At 39.8% G+C, this 21,497-nt stretch overlaps 1 protein-coding gene across 17 annotated transcripts in view; it reads right to left on the bottom strand.

The window, feature by feature from the left end:
• Positions 1-19,768, bottom strand: part of GPHN (gephyrin) — a 313,321-nt gene extending 293,553 nt beyond the window's left edge. For all 17 annotated transcript variants that reach the window (XM_086748177.1, XM_086748178.1, XM_086748161.1 and 14 more), the window contains exon 1: positions 19,628-19,768. In XM_086748177.1, the coding sequence (XP_086604303.1) occupies positions 19,628-19,691 (64 nt within the window). In that variant the 5' untranslated portion in view covers positions 19,692-19,768. The remainder of the gene's footprint in view (positions 1-19,627) is intronic.
• Between the last annotated feature and the right edge of the window lie 1,729 nt (positions 19,769-21,497).

Below are 21,497 nucleotides of genomic sequence, written 5' to 3'. Positions count from 1 at the left end.
AATATCCCCAACTGATTATTTGCAGAACTGGATCAACAGAATACTCTCTGCTTTCTGGAGCACACAAATTCTAGTAAATCCATCTCACAAGTCTGAAACAATGACTTGGCACCTTCCTCTGCCCCAACACCCACCATCACGTTATATATTATACAGTGGATTTTTTTTTTTTTTGCAACTTGCATCTTTTGGATCGTGTACTACTTTTTCCCTTCATCCAAAATACATTAAGAAATCTTTAATCCACTTCTAAAACATGTAAGAAAGGTAATGTTCACATAGGTTGACCAATATGATAAATTAATTGCGAAGCATTTGTTTATTCTTTTAGAAATTGTTATATGCTTTCGATATCACATTAAATTAAAACTATTAATGGTGCTTTGCATCTTCAACTTCTCATCTCAAAAATCTTATTCCCTGATACAAGGAAGGAGTGCAGTCAGAAGCAAAACCTCAGATGTAAGAGGAAGGCAAAATATCACTCCATGTATGTAATTTCCAGTGGATTAGCAGTGCCTCAGTAAATTAAGAGGTTTGCAAACCTTAATTGTTAAAGAAATCTATAGTTATTACTCTTAGAATACTATTTTTACTGCACGTCCTTTAGTTTAGTGACTGCGCTTTAGCCTTCATATAGAAAGGTAAAACTTTAGTGATACTGATTATGACGAAAATCAAGCCTCTTTACTGTGTTAGAGTGAAGTATACAAAAAAACCCAATATATACATCATATACCTCTAATATACAGAATTGTACTTCTCCGAATTAGCTAATTTGAGCAGACCGGTGAATTAATACAGACCTTTGTTTACTACAGAACAGACAAACTATTTCTACAGAATTTTAGCTATTCAGCTAACAAATTCTATACTATTCTGTTAAAAAACTAAAGAACCAAAGAGAATGAGACCAAGAACAAAGCTGAACAATGCTTTCAAGACATCTGATCCTAGTTACTTAATGTGAAAAGGCTTAGTAAGAAACAATATTCAAGCACAGAAAAAACCTAAAATAACACGCGCTTTCTGACAACATAGAAAATAAGTGAAATAAAATTATTATGTGTGTTCTAAAAGCATCTCTCAACTGCAAAATTTTGTTTTTAAAAATGATCTGTAAGACCTTGATGCAGGGACTGTTATATAATTACTTAATAAATGACATCTTGTTTAACAGTCAAATTAACTATAGCCTCTAGGGATCTCTAGCTTACATATTACATTATAATAGTTCTATAAGCAATTCTTAAATAACCAACAGGTGTGTTTTACTAGTAAGCCATATTTTAAAAGTCAGGCTGGAGTAGCCAAAGCTAACTATGAGAGTGAATTCAAGCTAATCTAAGAACCCAAGTTTATTCAAGAACCTGACGTATCAGTTTAGTATTGGTTCTTGTCCTGAGAGACTTTTAAAAGTGGGGTTTTTTTAGCATGTAGCCTATCTGGCATACAAGTTTCAAGACCTCCTTTTTAGAATCACAGAATGGTTTGAGTTGGAAGGGACCTTAAAGACCACCTAGTTCCAACCATGCCACCCTGGGCAGGGATACCTTCCACTAGACCAGGTTGCTCAAACCCCCATCCAACCTGAGAATTTGCAAAGTACTTACATAAAAGAAATCTGCAAGATGTATAAATAAAAAAAAATCATGTACATTGGCAAAAAGAACTTCATATAGATTTACACAGCAAGCAATGCTATCAGTTACAGTCCAATATCTGAAACTGCATTCAATATAGAATAAATCACAGAACAGTGACAAGCTATGCAGTACTGTGAGCTTTATACACCTTTAAACCACGTCCTTACTCAAATGATCTCATCTAAGCACCCAAGAAAATGGTTTTCCTCAATTACATTCACATAAGATGGTGAAAAACCCAGTCTGTATCTTAAGATGCATCATCAGTGCACAGTAATTGACATTAAATAGCTGTGTAACAGCCCAGAGGAACACTACACATGTATTATGTTGATTTAAATGGAATTAAGACAGTTAAAATGTATACTTTTTTTTCCCCTCAATGAAGGAAACTCCTTGAAAGTATGGAAGTTGAATTTCCATTTCTGATTCCCTTGAAGGGACAAAAAAAATTAGACAAATCTCCCAAAGCTCCTAAACAGCTATAAAAAGCTAACACATGGCAGAAGTAAAAATGCTATTCACCAATTGTAGGAAAACAATTAGCCAACAATGTAAACAGACAATACATGTTTGTAAGTCTTCCTCATCCTACAGGTTGTTTAGCAGAATCTATGGTAAAGCCATACAGTGGGACATTGCTTCCTTGCACTGATCTATAAAATGCCTGTATCCCTAAAGAAAGGGGGCAGATATATATTAGTGGAACAAGCGGTAGAATTTCTTATGGGCACTTTTTGTCTGGCAGGAGGCCCTATACAAAGACAAACTAAACTTTTCTACCTGTGTGACAGGTAGATAAAAAATGCAGCAGAACACAGAGCCCAGCCTAAAAAAAAAAATCTACTTGCTACAAGGAAGTGACTGGCTGTGTAGGGGGAGAGCAGTGGATATTCTCTACCTTGACCTCAGTAAGGCACACAGAGCTTTGCTTCACTTATTAAACTGTCTCTATCTCAACCCACGAGATTTCTCACCTTTGCCTTTCTGATTCTCTCCCTCACCCTGCCTGGGGGCAGTGAGCAAGTGTCTGGGTGGGGACTTAGCTGCTGGACAGGGTCAACCCACCACAACCACCTTCAGTGATTTCTTTCAATAACTTCCTTTGTATTTCAATAAAGTAGTACATACTCCAGATACATCCTCCTGGACAAGAGACTACTTTAAAGTTTACTGCCTGCAAAATGAAAGAAACTCAGGAAAAAAAAAAATCAAGTCTTGGAAGAATCAGCATTAACACCGTGATAAAAAAAAATCTAACGTTTACAAGCAGTTACATATGGAAAACACATTCTTCTCAGAGCTATGCTAAGAAAGGAAAGATGGAGTGGGAGAAAGAAAAGTATGTCATCGAGTTGGCTAAGAAGTCATTCAGGAATGTGAGGCAAAGTGGAAGAGGTCTTGTCATCTGTCAGATTAAAAAAAAAAAAAAGGAAGAAAAGAAAAAAAAAAAAGAAGAGATGAGAAAACAAAAGTAGTTATGAATATTGACTTGATAACCTGATAATGGAATCCTAAGATTCCAGGAGACATCAACTGAAAGCAGCTCCAAACAAAAAAGTTCCAAAAAATGAGCACTTGACATTTAGTAGAAATTCTGTAAGGAAAATCTCTTCTAGTTGCATTCAAGAGGTTGACTTTTTCACCTAACACTAAAAATAATCTGAATAAGATGTGTGATGTAATTGATGAAATTCTGTAGCAAGGCACATATAGCCGGGGGGGGAGAAAAAGAAAAATTAAAAAAGTAAACACTGCTAAGACAGACCTCAGTATAACTTGTCACGTCACAGGCAACAGAAGATATTACTGTCAGTCCCAAAGGAAGTATGCCTTTGTCGATTCACAAAGAACAAGACTTACACAAGAACAGAAATAACAGTAACTGAAAAGCATTTTCAATACAAAAATAGCAAAAAGCACTGAAAAGCCATCTCCAGTATTCAGCCAGCACAATTTAAACCAAATGCAAAGATAAAAAGTCAGACATGGAAGACGGTAACAAAGGAATCTGTTGGCCTTCATTCTTTATCTTCCATTGTTTTTAAAGAAGAGCTAAGGGTTTTTGTAATGCTTTATTCTCTTGCAAGGATTAAGAAAGTAGTGTGCTCAAGCAGTTCGCTTAATGGGGAGGAGGTGAAGGGAAATAGGAACTGCTGAAAACCTTGGGAGTACTTTTCTCCCCTGCCCTTCTTTTTTCAAAACTTTTCTTTCTTACATCAGTTGTAATAGGAGCAATAATTAAATTCTGAAACCTCACCAAATACCCAGTAGTTCTATACAGATTAATAAAGAAAAGTAATTAAAATAAACAGATCCACAGACCAACCAGACATCACCAGAAGTAGCACAATCACTTCAAAAACAGGCAGTCCATCATTTAGTATCCAAGAAAAATAGAAATATCCCACAAACAAACAGCATATGCTTCTGCAAGCATGATTAAATGAATGGAAGGCAACTGAGCTTTGGGCCACTGTAAGTAGCCTCAGGTCACTGACTCTCAAATTGCAATCAGCACACAATGGGCAGTGCACAAGGCTACTAGATGTGATCTTATTCATTCAGTCTTTTAAAAGTGTAATTTCTAATTTTTCCAACTGAAGTCTGATAAAAGTGCACTGCAGTAATAATACAAGTTTTGAGGGCCTGACAACAGCACATTCCCTAAGAAAATGGTGCATTAATGCCTTGGCCAAAGATCAGTTTTTCTCACGCATTATTACCGAAAGAAAAAAATCCCACCTTCTTTCTACTCGCAGCAACTTGCTCCCATCTCTACTGTGCAAGCACAAGTATTTACTCATAGTAAACAGAGAGAAATTAATTGAAAACTAGCTTGGCAAAATACTATAATCTGGATCACTTCACGTTTCATTCACCATGTATATGAACAATTTTGCTGGGAAAAATGAGAGCTCATGGACAGAATTACTTCTCTAGGTGGGATTAATTTCACCATTAATAAAATGGAGTAAAAAATAAATTTACCATAAAGAATTGCTAAAAGATTCAATACTTGTCAACTTTGAATAAGGCTTAGTGAGGGATTTTTAAGGAGAGACTACTGGGATTATAAGCATTTGGTATACTTGGTTTATTTCTCTACTCTTTTTACAAAAACACTTGCCTAATTTTGTCCTTATTAAGCGATGTGTTAAACTTTTCTAGTGAATGAGACACTTGAAGATAGCTACAGAGGCATAATTGGCTAAGCACACAAATCTTTTTCCCCGTTTAGCTAGTCTGCTTTCCATTAACAGCCTTTACGCCTCATTTGTATAACCTCAGTCTCTACATTATTTCCTAGAAGCTACACTTTATGATATGGTTTTGATTTATATAACGTGGCTATCAGTCTTCTCTATTCTTTCTTTTTCTCCCACTTTCCATAAAATTCTCTTTTTATTATTAATATTTAACTTTTTTTTTTTCTAGAAGGAGTGATTTTTAACGTCAGGATTGCTTTTTCAGTTACTACAGCATTTCAGTATTTTCTGCTATTTTAAAAACACACTTCCACTGGAGATGTGTCTTAATACTGAACATGCTACTAACATTGCAACTTACAAAACTCAATTTAGCTAGCTACCTTTATCTCCACGCACTGCATTTGGATGCCAAAATCTTGGTCAATGCATAATTAGTAGCCATGGAGACCACGGAAATATACAATATTGGACAAATGCATGGACCAGCAGGCTTCTGATTTGCAGTGAAATAAGGCCTTAAATAAATGCAAATAGCCTACTGGCCACCATTACAACTAAACTATCTGTCCTCCTCCATCATCCCAATCCCTCACGCTTTTTATGAAAACACCAAGAATACCTAAGCCTGACTTCCTCAATTAGCTGATACCTGTGACTGGCCGTTCCAGTTAGTTTCATCACATGGATAAAAGCCCACTCAAGAGAAAGGTAATGATTCTGTTCAGGTCAGCAAGAAGAAGGTATGAAGGACAAAAGTAAAATTAGAAAATGATCTTACATGCCAATGTTTTAAACAGTTGATATATAGGCAGATGTCCAACAAAAGAAAAACAAGTCAATAGCATCTCAATTGCCATTTAGCATACAACAGATCAGCACCCTCAAAGTTAGCATGTTAGCTAATTTGACTGTTAAAGATATGCTTAGAAAAACTATACTGAGTGTAAGACAGACAACAGATTGAATGGTGCCAAAGACATCCCTCAAGCAGAAGGCAAATTAGATCTGGTAGAAATAGGTAATTAATCTCATATATATATTTATTTAATTACTATTTCATATATAAGAAATGTTTATATGTGTGTATATATATAAATAATATGTATGCAGTCTTTGAATTAGTTCTGTCAGGCATACTACAGTCAAGATAATAAGTTACAAAAACTAAATGTTAGAAGTTTTGACTACTAAAAATTAACAGATTAATAAAAACAGAACCTACTTGTCTGTAAATGCGTAACATAGTGTTCACTTTTTCCCAAATTTAACACTGCTGAAGTCTAACGTGCAGCTTTTCTAGTTACCTATGGTAACATACGCAAGTTACCAAATGTTCAGCTCTTCATTAAGCACAAATGCCTGGCACAGCTTTCATACTCAGCTAACTACTACTCACATGAATCAATTTACACAGAAAATGGGAAAATATATCTTGACTTACCCCTTCCTCAAAATAATCTCCTTTAAGAGGCAAATCCTTCCCTTTCTTCCTGCTTCTTATTCAGTAGAGGCAGCGTCTTTGCTTGTCAATCAGGACAAGCTAGCAAACATCACTAAGAGGATACCTGGCCTGACAAAGCAACACTTGCAAGCAAGGAGACAACACTTTGTTAGATAAGGAGTGTCAAGACTATGAATTAATGCAAGAGAACTACACAAAACCAACACGTAATTACATCCGTTTGAGCTGTAATCAGAAAGCAAAAGTCCCATCTCCCACCTGTGCAATCCAACCTCTCCCTCACATTGGCACTACTGAGGACCCTTGCCGAGTTGATTCAGTTTGTTCAGGCTGCATAAAACTAATCTCTCAAAAGTAAGATAGCTTTCCATTAGGTTAGCGAATTAAATTTGTTTTTCAGAGTGAAAAATGGCAGGATAGAAGAGTACTAAAGAACACCACCTTGACAGTAGGGGTAGAAAATTGCCAGCCTTGCTCACCGTTCACCTACTGAAGCAGGAGTCTGCAGAGCTCAGTGCTGAACCAGATCACACACCTGATTCAGCTGGAAAGGATCCCCTTTTTCTGGCAGGTTAAGTTTCAGGTGTTTTGGTTCCCTGCCTGCACAGCCACACAACAGGTTATGCGAGCACAGCACAGCAGTGATAATAGAACCATGCCCAAAATTCCATGAGGCAAAAGATTAAACCTGGACAGAGTCCTGTTGGGCTTTAAAGTGGTGACCAGTTATAGCAGCCTGTATGGAACATCAGAAGAAAATTATCTCTGAATAACACACCTTGAGATGTAGTGAATGCAGGAAGATAAAATCCCTGACAAAGTGTTGCATGTATTTTCCTAACAGACAAGTCAGCTAGGTACAGGGAGCACCTGCTCAAACTAAGTATTAGTGTAAACATGCTTTTTCTGTCACTTTTTTATCTGTAGCTTTTATAAAAATTTCTAGTTGTGTGGCTTATTTTGGACATTTGAAATACTTTTTTACTTACTACTGAATTTTACTTTAGGCTAGCTTAAAAGTAATTTCAAAGCTAGTTAACAAAAGGCATTTCTCACATCTCTTTAGGTACTTTTCCCAGAGTATGCAAAGATTCAAAGTATACACCCTCACCCACATCGCCCTCACAAAATGCACAGGAATAGTCCAAGAACTGGTATCTTTCCAGACACTTATCCACCATCAGGAAAGTCTCCTCAGCCCTACCCACTGGAAGACTTCTCTGGCACACACAAGAATTGTAGGAGGCAAACAATCTTGTGGAGGCAAAAAAAAAGGAAATACTGCATCTATATTAGTGCTTCTGTTTGGTTCAAGAGTGTGGCATTCAAGCTGTCTCCTGACAGTCTCCAATCACCATACTTCAGTTCACTCGGCAGAGAAGGATCAAAGCACGAATGCTGCATCCATTGTGGGATCAAAGCATGAATGCTGAATTCATTTTGGACAAAACTAAACAAGATGGGCTCCAAGAGTGCACCTAATGCACCCCAATCATTACTTGGACTTCATTCCATGCGTTTTGAGCTAGTGTGAAGCAAAACACTGAACAGTGTGGATGTGAAGCTCCCAGTACTAAGTGGTTTGCTCTACAAATCTGCTTCTCTGAGGCTGCACTACTTGCTAACATAGACTTTACTTAAATTGAATGAAATCACAAAAGGTAAGCTAGCTTACTGAATTACAGTCAAAAGACTTGTGTAGGTATAGCACGAAAGCAAAGATTTTTTTTTTTTTAATTGTCTACTTATAGTTGCGGATTTGAGAGAGCACCTAATTATCCAAATATAAAAAATTTCTGCATCTGCCTGTTTTTTTCCTGCAATGGTTGCTAGTTGGAATGGCAGCATCTAGGGGGTTAAGTTTAAATTTATGCTTTGAATGAATTATATTTCGCTATTGTCCCAAATGGCTCCAGGCTGATGTTTTCACAATATCTTAAACATAGAGGAAACTCTTGAATGTGCCCTAATTGTTAGATACTTTCTAGATGCTAATGAGATCTCAACCATTCATTTTTAAGTGTTTTTTGTCTGCATCTCTCTCTCATATGCAGAGCTGAATTTACTTTCTAGAGGCTGAAGTACAGGTAGAACATTTTTAGCATGTGCTTGTTCAGTGCAGAAGAAGGATACCAGGAATAATCTAAACATGAAGACTTGCTAAAATTATTAGGGAGGGTACCAGAAGCTGCTACTATTCTGGTAAAAAATACTGAAAATTATTACTCTTTCACATCTAAAAATCTTTCTTTGGATTTGATGAGTCTTCACAGCATCTTATACATAACAATAACCAAATATAAGACAAGCTATCAAGGAATTAAGAGATTTTTCTAATATTAAGGATAATCCATGATGTCCCAGTTTAATGCTATACAGAAATTTACCTCAGATGCCTTTTCCGGAAAGATGTTCTGTTCATCAAAGCACTCAAAAAAGTCTACTTGAACCCTTTTCTGACAAAACAATGGTGAAATGACAACTAGTATTTTCACTAATTCTTTGATCAACTGCCAAGCCAAAGACAAAAGTCATGTACTGAAACCATTGTGCATAAACTAGAGCTATACCCTTTGGAATAAAGAAATAGGAACAGGCAGGTGAGCATCCTTGAAGCCTAAAGATCACAGGAAATTCTTCAGCATTTGCTTTTAACATGAACTTTAGAGTTTCCATTTTGATCTTCAATGCTTAAAAAAAAAAAAAAAAAAAAAAAGCCTGGGTCTAAACTCAGCTAAGAAGTTCCTGCACACTGGAGACACTAAGTAATGCTTTTAATTCTTACCCCACTGGAATTTAACTGGCAAGATCAGACCTTAAGGTTTTACAGCTTACCTCCCTAATGTGGAACAAACTGTGTTCCTAAAAAACAGATGTCAGAATAGCATTAGATTCTGGAGCAGTTTAAATATACCCAACTTGATCCATATATATCTTACTAACACGACCATTCCCAACTTCTTGAAGCTCTGGGCCTTGCCTTCTGTCCAAAGAATTATGCCATATAGCACTACCCTGTAGTCACATTTACTCTAAAAAATCTCAACACCCTTTTAAGTCTCCTGTTCTTTTTTCTACATACATCTTACTTTCTTCTTTTCTTCATTTGCTAAATAAATGCCACTACAAATGTCTGCATGTCCAGAATGGTCTGGAATCCCTTGCAATGCGAGGTTGGGAGGGAAGGAAATTCCTCCCCATCCTCCCCCTCTCCTCCCTGAAATTTTCAGTCTCTTTGATTAAATTGATCATTAAAAAAATCCTACCATCAAGTATATTTTACAATAATTAGAAGTACTTTCATTTAGATTTAGCTAAAGCTAGTAGATAGGGAGTTATACTTCACAGATCTACTATATATATCTATCAAGACAAAGGAACATTATTACAGTGACTACCGGAGAAGGAATTCTTTCAGAACATCGTCATGATAGTAAGAGAAAAAACTGGAGATTACAAAAACCTTCCCCAAAAACTCTACTTTATATACCATTTGTTCCAAAGTATTCTCAAAACTTTCTTAAAGTATTAAATCAGAGCATAACAGTAATGCCAAAGTTTTAATCGGAAGGAGTTCTACACATACAAGCATCTGCTATTACTTTTCCCCTGCATCTCTGAAGTTTTCTGAGTATTATCTACAGAAACACTTTGTCCCTGCACTATCTTTTAAAGATGTTTCACAACATTTTTCCTCAGTATGCTTGATTCATAGGTTATTTTTCCAAGGAAGCTGATTGAGGGTCCTTGATTCGCTATAGGCTTATTTAATGTCTCCCCTTGAATATTCAGGCAACTAAAAAGGAAAATTAAGCTAAAAAAAAAAAAAAAAAAGAGGAAATGAGAAGTAGCTATTCCCTTTAATCGTTGTTTCTTCTGCTTTTTCTGGAAACACCAGGCATTTTTCTCACCAGATATGCACCTATTTTTAGGCATCTTGCCACTTTCTCATTATATTCCGAGACGAAGATTCTGACAGGGAGTACATAGTAAGCCTTTGGCTTCTCACTGTCTACACTGCTATGCCACTACTCTATGGCATACAAAAGAACCATGTCAATGGAAAACTATCTAATATCTGTTTGAATTCCTAGAAATTTTCTTCTTCCAGAAACATACACTGCCACGCCAACTTTCTGAAGACAAGATTTGCAAGTACCTAAGTAAAAGGGTACATACCTGACCAACATTAATGTCTTCTCTTTTACAGTCTGGTCTGTCTTCATAATCCCATGAGAATTGTTTCAGGAAGGAGTAAAAAAAAAAAAATAGAGTAGAAGTCTACTCATTTGCCACATGCAGTATCTCTTGAAGAATTACTGGATGAAGGCTTTACAGACTTCATCTCAGGCCTTGCTTATCAGCCCCTCCCTAAACGGCCGATCCCAGGGCATTAAAAGCAGCTTGCTAAGAGAAAAGGGGATGTTATTTTTATTAATGGAAATCTCTGCCTATTCTGTCATTTTCAGAGATCCTAGGAACCTTTGCCTTCTGAGTCAGATCTGCAGGATAATTCATTGCAATTCATTTTAATTCCTGAAGAATGCATATTGTTCCTCATCCATACAGCTTCCCATAAAATTATTCTGAATAACGGCTCACTTCCTAGACTTCAGTATGAATTTAAATCCTCCACAACATACATTTGAAAACAAACCAAAAACACCAAAACAAAAGCCAACAAATCCCCCAACGAAAGTTCAAAGTCAAAACACTAGCAAAAAAACAAACAAACAAAACCACACCATACACTTAGGTTTCTGCTTCCCGCTTTTAGGTCTCAAAAGTCACACATGATATAGAGCAAAACCAACAAAATAAATACAAAAAAAGATTCTTCAAATCAAAAATATTCCACATAGATTTTAAATTCCCTACAATATACAGTATAATGAAGAAAACTAAGAATTTCATAACCACACAGTAAGTACTCAAAAGCCCAAAATATATTGCAGTTCAAAGCCCGCATGCATTCTGGTTCTTCACTCTACTACATAATAAGTGATATAATTTAATTAGAAAAAAAGTGTATCTGAGAAACATTTCTATAGTTGCAGTCCTAAATACCTATGCAATATTTATTACTTTATTGGTCGACTAATACAGTTTGTATTTGAACACATAATGAAGTGCCACATTAAAACTATTAAAGATTACTCTAGGTAACTTACTTGCATACAGAACTAAATTAACACTGAGTCAGTTCTCTCAAGTCTTAGTATGAAACGAAAAACACTTCACTGCCTAAAACCAGATTCTGTAATACATAGCTATTCACTAAATCACTGAAGTCAGCCAGTGGAAGTTTGGCTATTTATCTCATGGCCAGAGGGACAGACAATGCATTTTATCCCTTACAAAATGCGGTTAATATTATTCACACACCTTGTAACAGTAGGATAGAGCCCTGTCTTGCAGGATTTTGCAAAATCTACATAGAAGAAGATTATTCATGAGGGTTTATACTAATTTTTTTCCACTTGACAAGTAAGTTAGGCACAAAGTAGGCCTCAGTAAATTAGTATGAAAACAAAACAAGTGAACAAAAATCACATACAAATCTCTTACTTGCAAATGAGCTTTTCTAAGATAACTGTCTAATTAAGCCTATTTTCCCAAGCACTTTTTTATGCAATTACTGTTCCTTATAAACTTCAACTTATTTTTCTCAATTGTTTTGTGATTTAAAAAAAAAAAAAAAAAAAAACAAAAACAACAAAACCAAACCAAACCACTAAAAGGTTATGCTATTTTTTTATTAAAAAACATCCCACATAAAAAAAAAGGCTGCTACCTGTTCATTTCCCATTTGGTTGTTTATTACCCTCCTATTCTCCAAGAACAGCTTTTCCAGTCATTCTGCTAGACTTTCAAGAAAAAAAATCTGTCATACACAAGACTACTAATATAAGACCATTTCAATAAAAGATGTAAAGAGTTCCATACTACCACTACACATAGGAACAGAATGTAAATTATTTCTTTTATTTAATCTGCACTTCAAGACCTTATAAACATTCTAAAAAGAGCTCACTTCCAGTTATCATGTCCTCCTTTTACATAATATCAATCTCACAAATTGCAGACAACATGAACTATACCTGCTTATCTCCAAAACCAAATTTCAAAACCCTGTCAGTAAAACCATTTCAACCATCAGAATAATAAAAAAAAAAAATTTCCCCACATATTAAAAATAAACATTTTTAGCTTGAACAACTGAAAAAGCAAAGTGAAAATCTTAACTTTCACTTCACAAAGGCACTGCACAGCAAACTTCTTTGCTTTTAAAATGTTAAAAATTTCAAGACATACATTTCCAGAAAAGCTATGAGTGAAATCAATCAACATTAAAGGTGAGAAATTCTGTGCTTATCAGGCTTTTATATGCTAGACTTTCCAAAGCATGGACTAATGATTATATATTCTGTTATTGTCCTGCTAACAAAGCCAGAAATCCGACTAAAGGTTATCCCAGCATTAAGTTAATTCTCACTAAATCCATAATCACCAATTTTTAAGATAAATAGCACAGAAAGTTTTCCTGCAGTACTGGAAAAGGGGACAAATATAAACCTAGAAAAGTAAATGAAAGCATAATGTAACGGATAAGTTCTGTACTGCTAAATATGAACTACAGACATGGAGCATGGGTGAAGATGGAAGTCTTTCAACTGTATTTGGGTAAGTAAACTCCAAATCAAAAAACACTGATTAGACAAGAGTTCTTGCCTCTGTTCTATAAGAACACATAAACCTCCAAATTAATGGCCATTTCTTACATAAGTACGTACGTATTAAAATATCCATGTATAGTTGGGAAATAATCTCTTGCTTTACATGCTTTTAACTTCAGTATTTCCACTTCTTTCATTTCAAAAGAAAAAGTACCACAGCAAGCAAATTAAAACGTACATAAAAGAGTCTGCTTTATCAGTGAGATTCCAGTTACCAATTTTTGTTCCACACTGCACATTAAAAAAAAAAAAATCCAGGACTTTCTTCTTCTAACTGTAAAAGGTAAAGTTCCTATTCAGCACTGTTAAATTATAAAAAGAAAATTGGACATTTGTACAGATCACACTCACTAGACATAAAACCTTATCATCATAGCCATATCCCCACATCCTGGGCTGCATCAAAAGAAGCGTGGCCAGCAGGTCAAGGGAGGTGATTCTGCCCCTCTACTCTGCTCTGGTGAGACCTCACCTGGAGTACTGCATCCAGCTCTGGAACCTCCAACATAAGAAGAATGTGGACCTGATGAAGCAAGTCCAGAGGAGGGCCAGAAAGATGATCAGAGGGCTGGAGCACCTTCCCTATGAGGACAGGCTGAGAGAGCTGGGGCTGTTGGGCCTGGAGAAGAGAAGGCTCTGGGGAGACCTTATAGTGGCCTTCCAATACCTAAAGGGGGCCTACAAGAAAGACAGGAGGGCCTGTTGTGATAGGATGAGGGGTAATGGTTTTAAAATAGAAGGAAGCAGATTCAAACTGGACATTAGGAAATTTTTGTTTATGATGAGGGTGGTGGAACACTGTCACAGATTGCCCAGAGAGGTGGTGGATGCCCCATCCCTGGAAACATCCAAGGTCATGTTGGATGGGGCTTCTGAGCAACCTGATCTGGTTGGAGATGTCCCTGCTCCTTGCACGGGGGTTGGACTAGATGACCTTTAAAGGTCCCCTCCAACCCTAACTATTCTATGATTCTATATCAAAAATCAGAAAGAAATGCTTCTGTGAAGACTTATGGCTGCAAAGAGGGCTATCTGGTTTCTAGGGATAAACTTAACATTATGACAGCCCTACAGCTGGGAAAGAGGAAAATCAATGTTGCTCAGAGTCTAGAATGTTTTACTCCTAAGTGAAGTACAGCACTTCTCTACTTCTAGAATTCATTCACTTAACTAAGCTTCTGGAAGAGCTCCTAGGAAAAGCTACTGACTCATATCTATGTTTTGAAGATTAGTGCCCAATAAGACGTAGTTTTTGAGAGAAAGATAGATCACAAGCAAAAGGCTAACCAACTTCAATTTACACAATCAGAGCAATTTGACAATAAGTTCTAGCAAACTTAATGTCAGTCCCTACCCTCCCACATATACTTCTATAAGAAACTTTACCATAACTTCCAATACATGTCCAAAACATGACTTGCATCACCGCTGAGAAAAGATCTTGCAACTTGCATACTATTAATGAAGAGTCTTAGAGTAAAGTCATGAGAAGGTATCTCTCAAAGTAGGAGAGAGGCATACAAAGTTTTAGCTTGAAAACCAACAGCATATATATTTCTAAAACTGTCTGACCAACAAATAATGACACGCTAAGTATTTTGTTCCTCACGTTTCTCAAAGACAGTGTTTTACAAAACTTTTGCATCAGTGAACTTCAGATCTGCCCAGGTAATCTCTTTGTTTGGATGATGTTCTCAAGTAAACAATGCCCTCCCTCACTAGCTGAGAGCACCACTTGTTTCAAAGTGAGACATTCAGACACAATGTGTACATGCTGTGATACTTCAACTAACTAAACAGTCTCAGACACTTAAAGACACTACTGTAGTGTGAAAGATTACAGTGTTAAGAGGCTAAACAACATCTGAGGTTTTACATTCCGAAATCTTTGTCCACTTTATTGCATAGACCCATGGCAACAACTATCATTCAAGTGTTTTAATCTTCACATAGAGAAAGGAAGGAAGAATAACATACCTAAAGAAGAAAACATCAGTGAAGAGCCGCATTTTGCCAAAACCCCCTATTCCCTTTAATTGTAAAAATGTTTCATAAAGGTGAAAAGCTGTATCACCACTTTTAAAGTAATACTAACTAGGGTAAAACTATCCTGAAAAAGAAAGTCTGAGATTGTATTGTTTCTTCTTTGTTTAAAAAAAAAAAAAAATCAAATAAAAGAGAAGCAAAACCAGAAAATGCTGTTTGTGACTGGTGATGACTCTTTCTCACAGATCTGTCTCAAGAGAAGACAAACACTGAATGAAGCTCTATTAGCCAATCCCTAATTTGACAATGTTTTTAATCAGGAATATTCTGAAAACAAACAGGTAACAAAATATCAAGTTTTAACCAGCCACACTAGATGCTTACTGGACAGAAAACTAGAAGAGAGGTAAGTAAGAAGAAAATGAGGATGCAAAGGAAAAAAAAAGACAAAACAAAAGAGCAACCAGAGAGAACCAGAGTCTTTTTTCCATCAGTCTAGTGGAGATGGCAGCATCATTTAGATCTCTCTGGACAGTTCCAGTCAAGGGTCTGCTTAGTCCCTCACCCAAAGGTCACAGGTTACGTAACTTTTACCTATGTCACCATCAGTGAAGGATGGCCTAATATTGATTCAACTCTGGGCACAGCACACATTTTCTTCCCTTTCCCAGCCAACTTCAGCATTACAAAACTCTGTACTTACTAAACCAGGTTCAATACCCTGACACCAATAGTAACTGATTAACAACCATTCTGTTAGAGGTATCTCAAACATGAAAGGCTTGCAAGGGGCAACTAGAACAATTCCATATCAAGATTTGTATTTCACTAAGGAAGCACTGGTGCACAACACTGCAGACAGAGCAGGTAGGCAGCCCAATCTTTACCATAAATGCAGACATTTTTCCTCTTTTTCACTTGTTTATCTACCTACATTTCTTGTTTCTCTGTATGTGTTTCTTTTCCAAAAGAAGGTATCCCGATCACTTAAATGACAAAGCTTTGGCCATCGTTGCCCAACTCTGCTATCTCAGTCTTCATCACAAAAATCTCCCAATCTGACAGTTAGCACCAAGGTCCTTTTAAAATTTATTTTACCAGAATGGTAACCTCATGACAACATAACACTGAAGGTCTGTTATTAGTTTTCATGTGCCCGCACTACATATCAATGGAGGAACAGGGGAAAGCCTAGGTTTGGAACTTAAGTGAGCAGTATCTTTAATCTGAACACTTCATTAAACACCGGGGCTGAATAAGACACTTCCATGGTTGCTTTCTTTTCGCATGTTCCAAGATGTCTTTAAATGATAATGCACAAAGATTAGAACTCAATTTTCTACCCATAAACTAGTGAGACTTCCTATTTGCATAAGACACAACCCTCTAGTTTACAACAAGCTTCATAGTTTTGTAATCTGTCATTGTTTATATTTCATCTTGTTTCAGTAAATAAGCTTAACTGTACAAATTTCTCTATAGACTCAAAAATGAACAGGAATGATATCTGCAAGTCAGCAAACTAGAGTACTTTTCCGGATTTCAGGAAGATAGTTTTTTCATGTTAAGAAAATGTCCTAATTATGAACTTCATTCTTCTCATTGAGTCTTAACTAAAAGACCTTGACAGGTTGGATATAAGAGAAGTTAACAATTTAAAAAAAAAAAAAAAAAAACAACAACAACAAAAAAAAAAACACCCAACCAAACCCAAGGTGCTGCATTCTGCATTTGAACACAGTAAGTTAAACAATCAGCAAACCTTCTATTTCTCTAATCCATTAATCCATTGTACCTATTCTTAATTTGTCACAAATGAAGAAACATACATTTGTTTCTAGATAGGAAACTAGCAATACATGCACAAATACAAAGGTCTACCAAGCAAAACTAAATACAATAACTTACTCAGAACTGAATGCAATGAAACTAAGGTACACAACAAACATTATTCACTCTGTATTAATATACTCTAGAGTCACGTGCATCAATCTTGACAACAGGCAAGACTAACAACATATAATTTTTTTTTACATTCTCATTTAAAAATAAGCATACAACTTCATTACAAATTAATTCAAAGGAGTTAGTCCTAAGTAAATTTAAATTCCACCTGAATACCACCATAAGGTGCAATAACACTTCTTTCTAATAGGAACATAAATATATACACCTGTGCTGATAAGCCCAGAAGTACATACTGCTAATAAAACAAACATATGCTATGATCTTAATTAGAAAAGATAAAGAAGTCACATTATGTTAATTATCTTATTTCTGATCACTGAACTATTCTAAATTATTAAACCAAAAAATAGTGCTTACATCTAACCTTTCCATTCCTACACTTATCCCTTCCTACACTAGCCAAGGAGCAGTTTCCATGACAAAAATTCAGAAGAGTGATTTTTTAAATTTGCTGTCCTTCCACAGCTGAAACAGCAGAAACAACTAGGGGGTCAAAACCCTCCAAAGTACAAATACTATCTTTCAGGGGTTAAAGGAAATGCCAGAATGGAAAATAATTAAATTTGGGCAAATATATGAGTTTAAAGTAACACATTTATATAAAATTTTATTACATGTCTACAAACATATACAAAAAGGGGGCTGGGAAAACTTAGACACGAAGGTGTTCCCTTTCAAAATGCAAAAATAATTCTTTGCAAAGTTTTTCAGCCTGCAATTCAAAACAATGGCATTAAGGAGAAAAGGGTTAAAACTGTTGTGTTAGCTTCAGCATTGTTTTTTACCTTAAAAACAAAAAATTAAAATCAGGCCACGTGCTCTTCTTAATGGAATTGCAAATTAGGATATGAAGTTAAAAATGTTCAGTAGTGCTCAAACAGGATTTATAGTACAAAATAAAAACATATGTATTCTGAAAGATTATCTGAATCTACTGTGGAACTCAATCATTGCTTAAATGACTGGAGCACCATATGTATCTGGTATCGTGTTCTGTGAACATTTACAGGTGAAAATTGTTACAATGCACTGAAGAACAGAAAATAATAATCCAAGTTACACAGCATGAAGTTGTACAAAATATGCAAAGAGCATTCTGTTAGCAGACACCTCCTTGTCACTGTAATTTTTAGAGTAATATGTAATTGCATGCATATCTCAGCTCTCAAGAACAAAGGGTACAAACTGCCCCAATCTGACTTTTGCACCTGCTCAAACCTGCCCTGTCCTTATGAGGGGTATGACCTCCTGAAATCTGAAAGCAACACTAAGGATTTTCACTTCTATTACACCGTGCTTTCCTAGCCGTTTACCGTCAAAACCACCTCGCAGCCGAATGCTTCTCAGGAAGGGCTGGACCATCCAGCCCCCATCCCCATCCCGCGGTGGGGGGGTCAGCACCCGGCGGGGCTCAGCGCCAGGCCCTCCCACCAGCACCGACCCGTTTCCGAGGGGAGGCCTGAGACGGGAGCTTTCGAGTAAATATCGCTGGGTCTAACAAATAACTTTCGAGTTAACTCCAGGCCTCCCCTCCGATGAACGCATCCCCTTTCACTCCGAACCCCTTCCCACTCCTCATCCAGCTCACGACGCTGCTTTCCACGAACAGTCATGTCTTCCCGGGCTCCCGGTAAAAGCTACTGAGCTCGAGGCGCAAAATTTTCACCGGAATCTCTCGCGCCTGCCCTCCTCAGAAAGGCTATTCACGCCCTTATACACGGGAACCCCTCGGGGCTTCATTTCGGGGCGTACCGGGCTTCCACCGGAGCGCCCGGCTCCACGGCGCGCCGGAACCACCGCAAAGGCCCCCCCGCGAAGGCCGAAGAAACCCCGAAGGCTGCAATACAGCTACCGGCTACGACCCTGGGAACCAGCCTGTGCGACCACCGTGTGTCGTGTGCCAGGGCTTCACCAACGCGCAGCATCATCCGTGGGCTGCGAGCAGCGGCGGCACACCTGCCCCCCTCCCAACACGCCGCACACAGGCACACGCGCGTGCCCCCCCGCCCCTCGCTCCCAAAGTAAAGGCCGGGGCGGGGGAGGGGAAGGAGCCATCCCAAAGGTGCCTGTCTGCCGTGCGGGGATGCTCGCAGGCACCCCCGGGGCAGGCGGCTCAGGCTGCCTCCCGCCGCCGCCCGGGGAAGGCGGGCCCGGCTCCCGCCGGCCGCAGGCTCCCTTCCCCAACGCCTTCGCACTCACAGCTCCGCCGCGGCTGGAGGGAGCCGGGCCACATCTCGACCCCCCGTCCCCTTGGGCAGACGCCCACGCCCGCCCACCGTCCCCTCCAGCCGGGTTATTCTAGGGCCAGACCCCCGGGGTGCGGCGCCCAGCAGCTCGCCCGCCTGCGGCAGCAGCGCCTAACGCCACCCGGCCTCCCGCACACGCTCCCCGCCGCGGCGCCGGCGGCCGCAGCGCCGCCCTCACGCCTCCGTCCCCAGGCCCGGGCCGAGGCCTCGGCTCCCGCACGCACGGCGGAGCGGTGATTCCCTGCGCAGCGGCGGCGCCACAGGAGACGGCCACCGGGCAACCCGCCGGGCGGCCTGACGGCGCGCACCGGCCCGCGGGCGGCCGCCCGCCGCCTCCCGCCTCCCCCCAGCGCCGGCCGCGGCCCGTTACCTGTGAGGACCCCGACGCGGATTTGGTGGTCGTGGTTCGTTAAAATCATCCCCTCCGACGCCATGTTTCCCGGCGCAGCCACCGCACTGACAGGGAGCGGGGGGGGGATAGGGGTGGGGAGGGGAGGGGGGGGGGAAGGAGCGCGAGAGCGGCGCGAGCGCAAACGGGGAGGAGCAGGAGCGAGCAGGGAGGGGGCAAGGGGCGGGGCCAACCGGAGGAGGGGCGGGGCTAGCGGCAGCCCGGGCGAGCAGCTACAACCGCGCGGAGGGGGCGGGGAGGGCGCGGTGCGGCCGAGCGTGGTGCGCGCCGCCCAGGCAGTACTAATCTAGCGCCGAGAGCGCTGAGCGTTGCCGCTCGTTACCGCCGCTCGGGGCGGACGCCGGGGGGCGCGGGGACCGGCGTCGGTTGTGTGGCACCGTGCGGTGCCTCTGCCCTTGAGGCCCCCGTGGCGGGGCTGCAGCCCTCCCCTCGAGGCGCCCCCCTCTCGCACCCGGCACCCCCGACACCACCAGGGCCCAAAGGCGAGCCGGCCCCCGACTGGCGTCCCTGGGGGATGGCCAGCTCAGCCGGTGCACCGGCTGAATCGTAGCCGCCTCCCGCTTAACACGACGTCACCCTCAGTGTCCCCGAGTGCCCGCGCTGCCTTCCCGTGTTTTTCCCCTGGAGCAAGTCCGCCACGCGGGCGGTGGCACTGCCGTGCCCGGGCCAGTGACAGCCCCCGGGATCTGGGACCGACACCCACGGCAAGGCGGGAGCAGGGCAGGACCCCCCGGTTCAGCTGCCGTGCGGGTGGGTGTCCGTCAGCCAAAAACAGCCGTGAAAATCCGCCGCCTGTCGCTCTTTCAGTCGTCTGGCTGGGTTTGAGCCCTTCCCCTCTCCTCTGAGATCAAAACTTCTACACAGCCTTTAGATAAAGCAATTTAGTATCATAACAAGTATCTTTAATTTGTCTTACTTGAACGATATGATCTGGGAAACTGTCTGGAAACAAATATTTAAACTAATTTTTAATTAATATGTAGGCAAATGTATTCGACATTTAATAGCAACATCATGAACTGCAAATGGTAACCCATTGTCAAAGTTCAAGCCCTCTGACTTTAGCAGATATTTGTATTTTCAGATATTCCTGTTGAGGTTTCAATGCTATCTTGCTAATAGCAGCCTCCAGATTATTCTCCTTTTGGCAGTGTACTAACAAGCAACTATTGAAAGCATTTGTAATTTGCATAGATGTTAATGAACCATTTCAGGAGTTTCCTCTTTAGCGTATCATTTTCTTAGATGGACTACTAGCGTAGAAACAAAGGCCCAGAGAAACATCCGGTGCCTCAGGGAAAGTCCCACTAGTAGCACTTTGATGGGGCGGCGCACCAGCACACGGTATTGGTATTTCTGTATTGGCACAGCAGCTGCACTGTGTGCAGCCGTAGAGACTGAGAATTCAGGCTCCAGAGATCTCTGGTTATGCAATGGTATAACACAACATATGTGGGTGGGTGTAAGCCTGAACCCAAAACAGCATGGTTACTGAAGACATAATGCATCGCTGGTGCTCATACTGCTGTTCCCTCACGGGTTCAGTCACTATGTGTTGAATATTCTGGTGTAGACAAGGCAAAAAGGTTTGGTTTTTTTTTCTCAAACGTATCTGAAATTATCCAAAGTACAAGCAAGTAGCTTGACATTTTGTAGCTTCCTGCAGAGGATTCTCACACCCTACACTAAAAACAGTATTGTTTATTCAGAGCATCTCACAGTCTCCCTGTGTAGCCTGTTGGTTTGTTGCTCTTGTGGATGGTAAGAAGGAGGGGCAGAATTCAGATTTCACTGGAAACATTAGCTTTATTACTTTCTGGCTTATAAATGC

Source organism: Chlamydotis macqueenii, chromosome 5 (assembly GCF_036417535.1).
Source record: "Chlamydotis macqueenii isolate bChlMac1 chromosome 5, bChlMac1.mat, whole genome shotgun sequence".
NCBI lineage: Eukaryota > Metazoa > Chordata > Aves > Otidiformes > Otididae > Chlamydotis > Chlamydotis macqueenii.
Note: the sequence above shows the minus strand (reverse complement) of the source record. Positions and strands in the feature narration are given on the sequence as shown.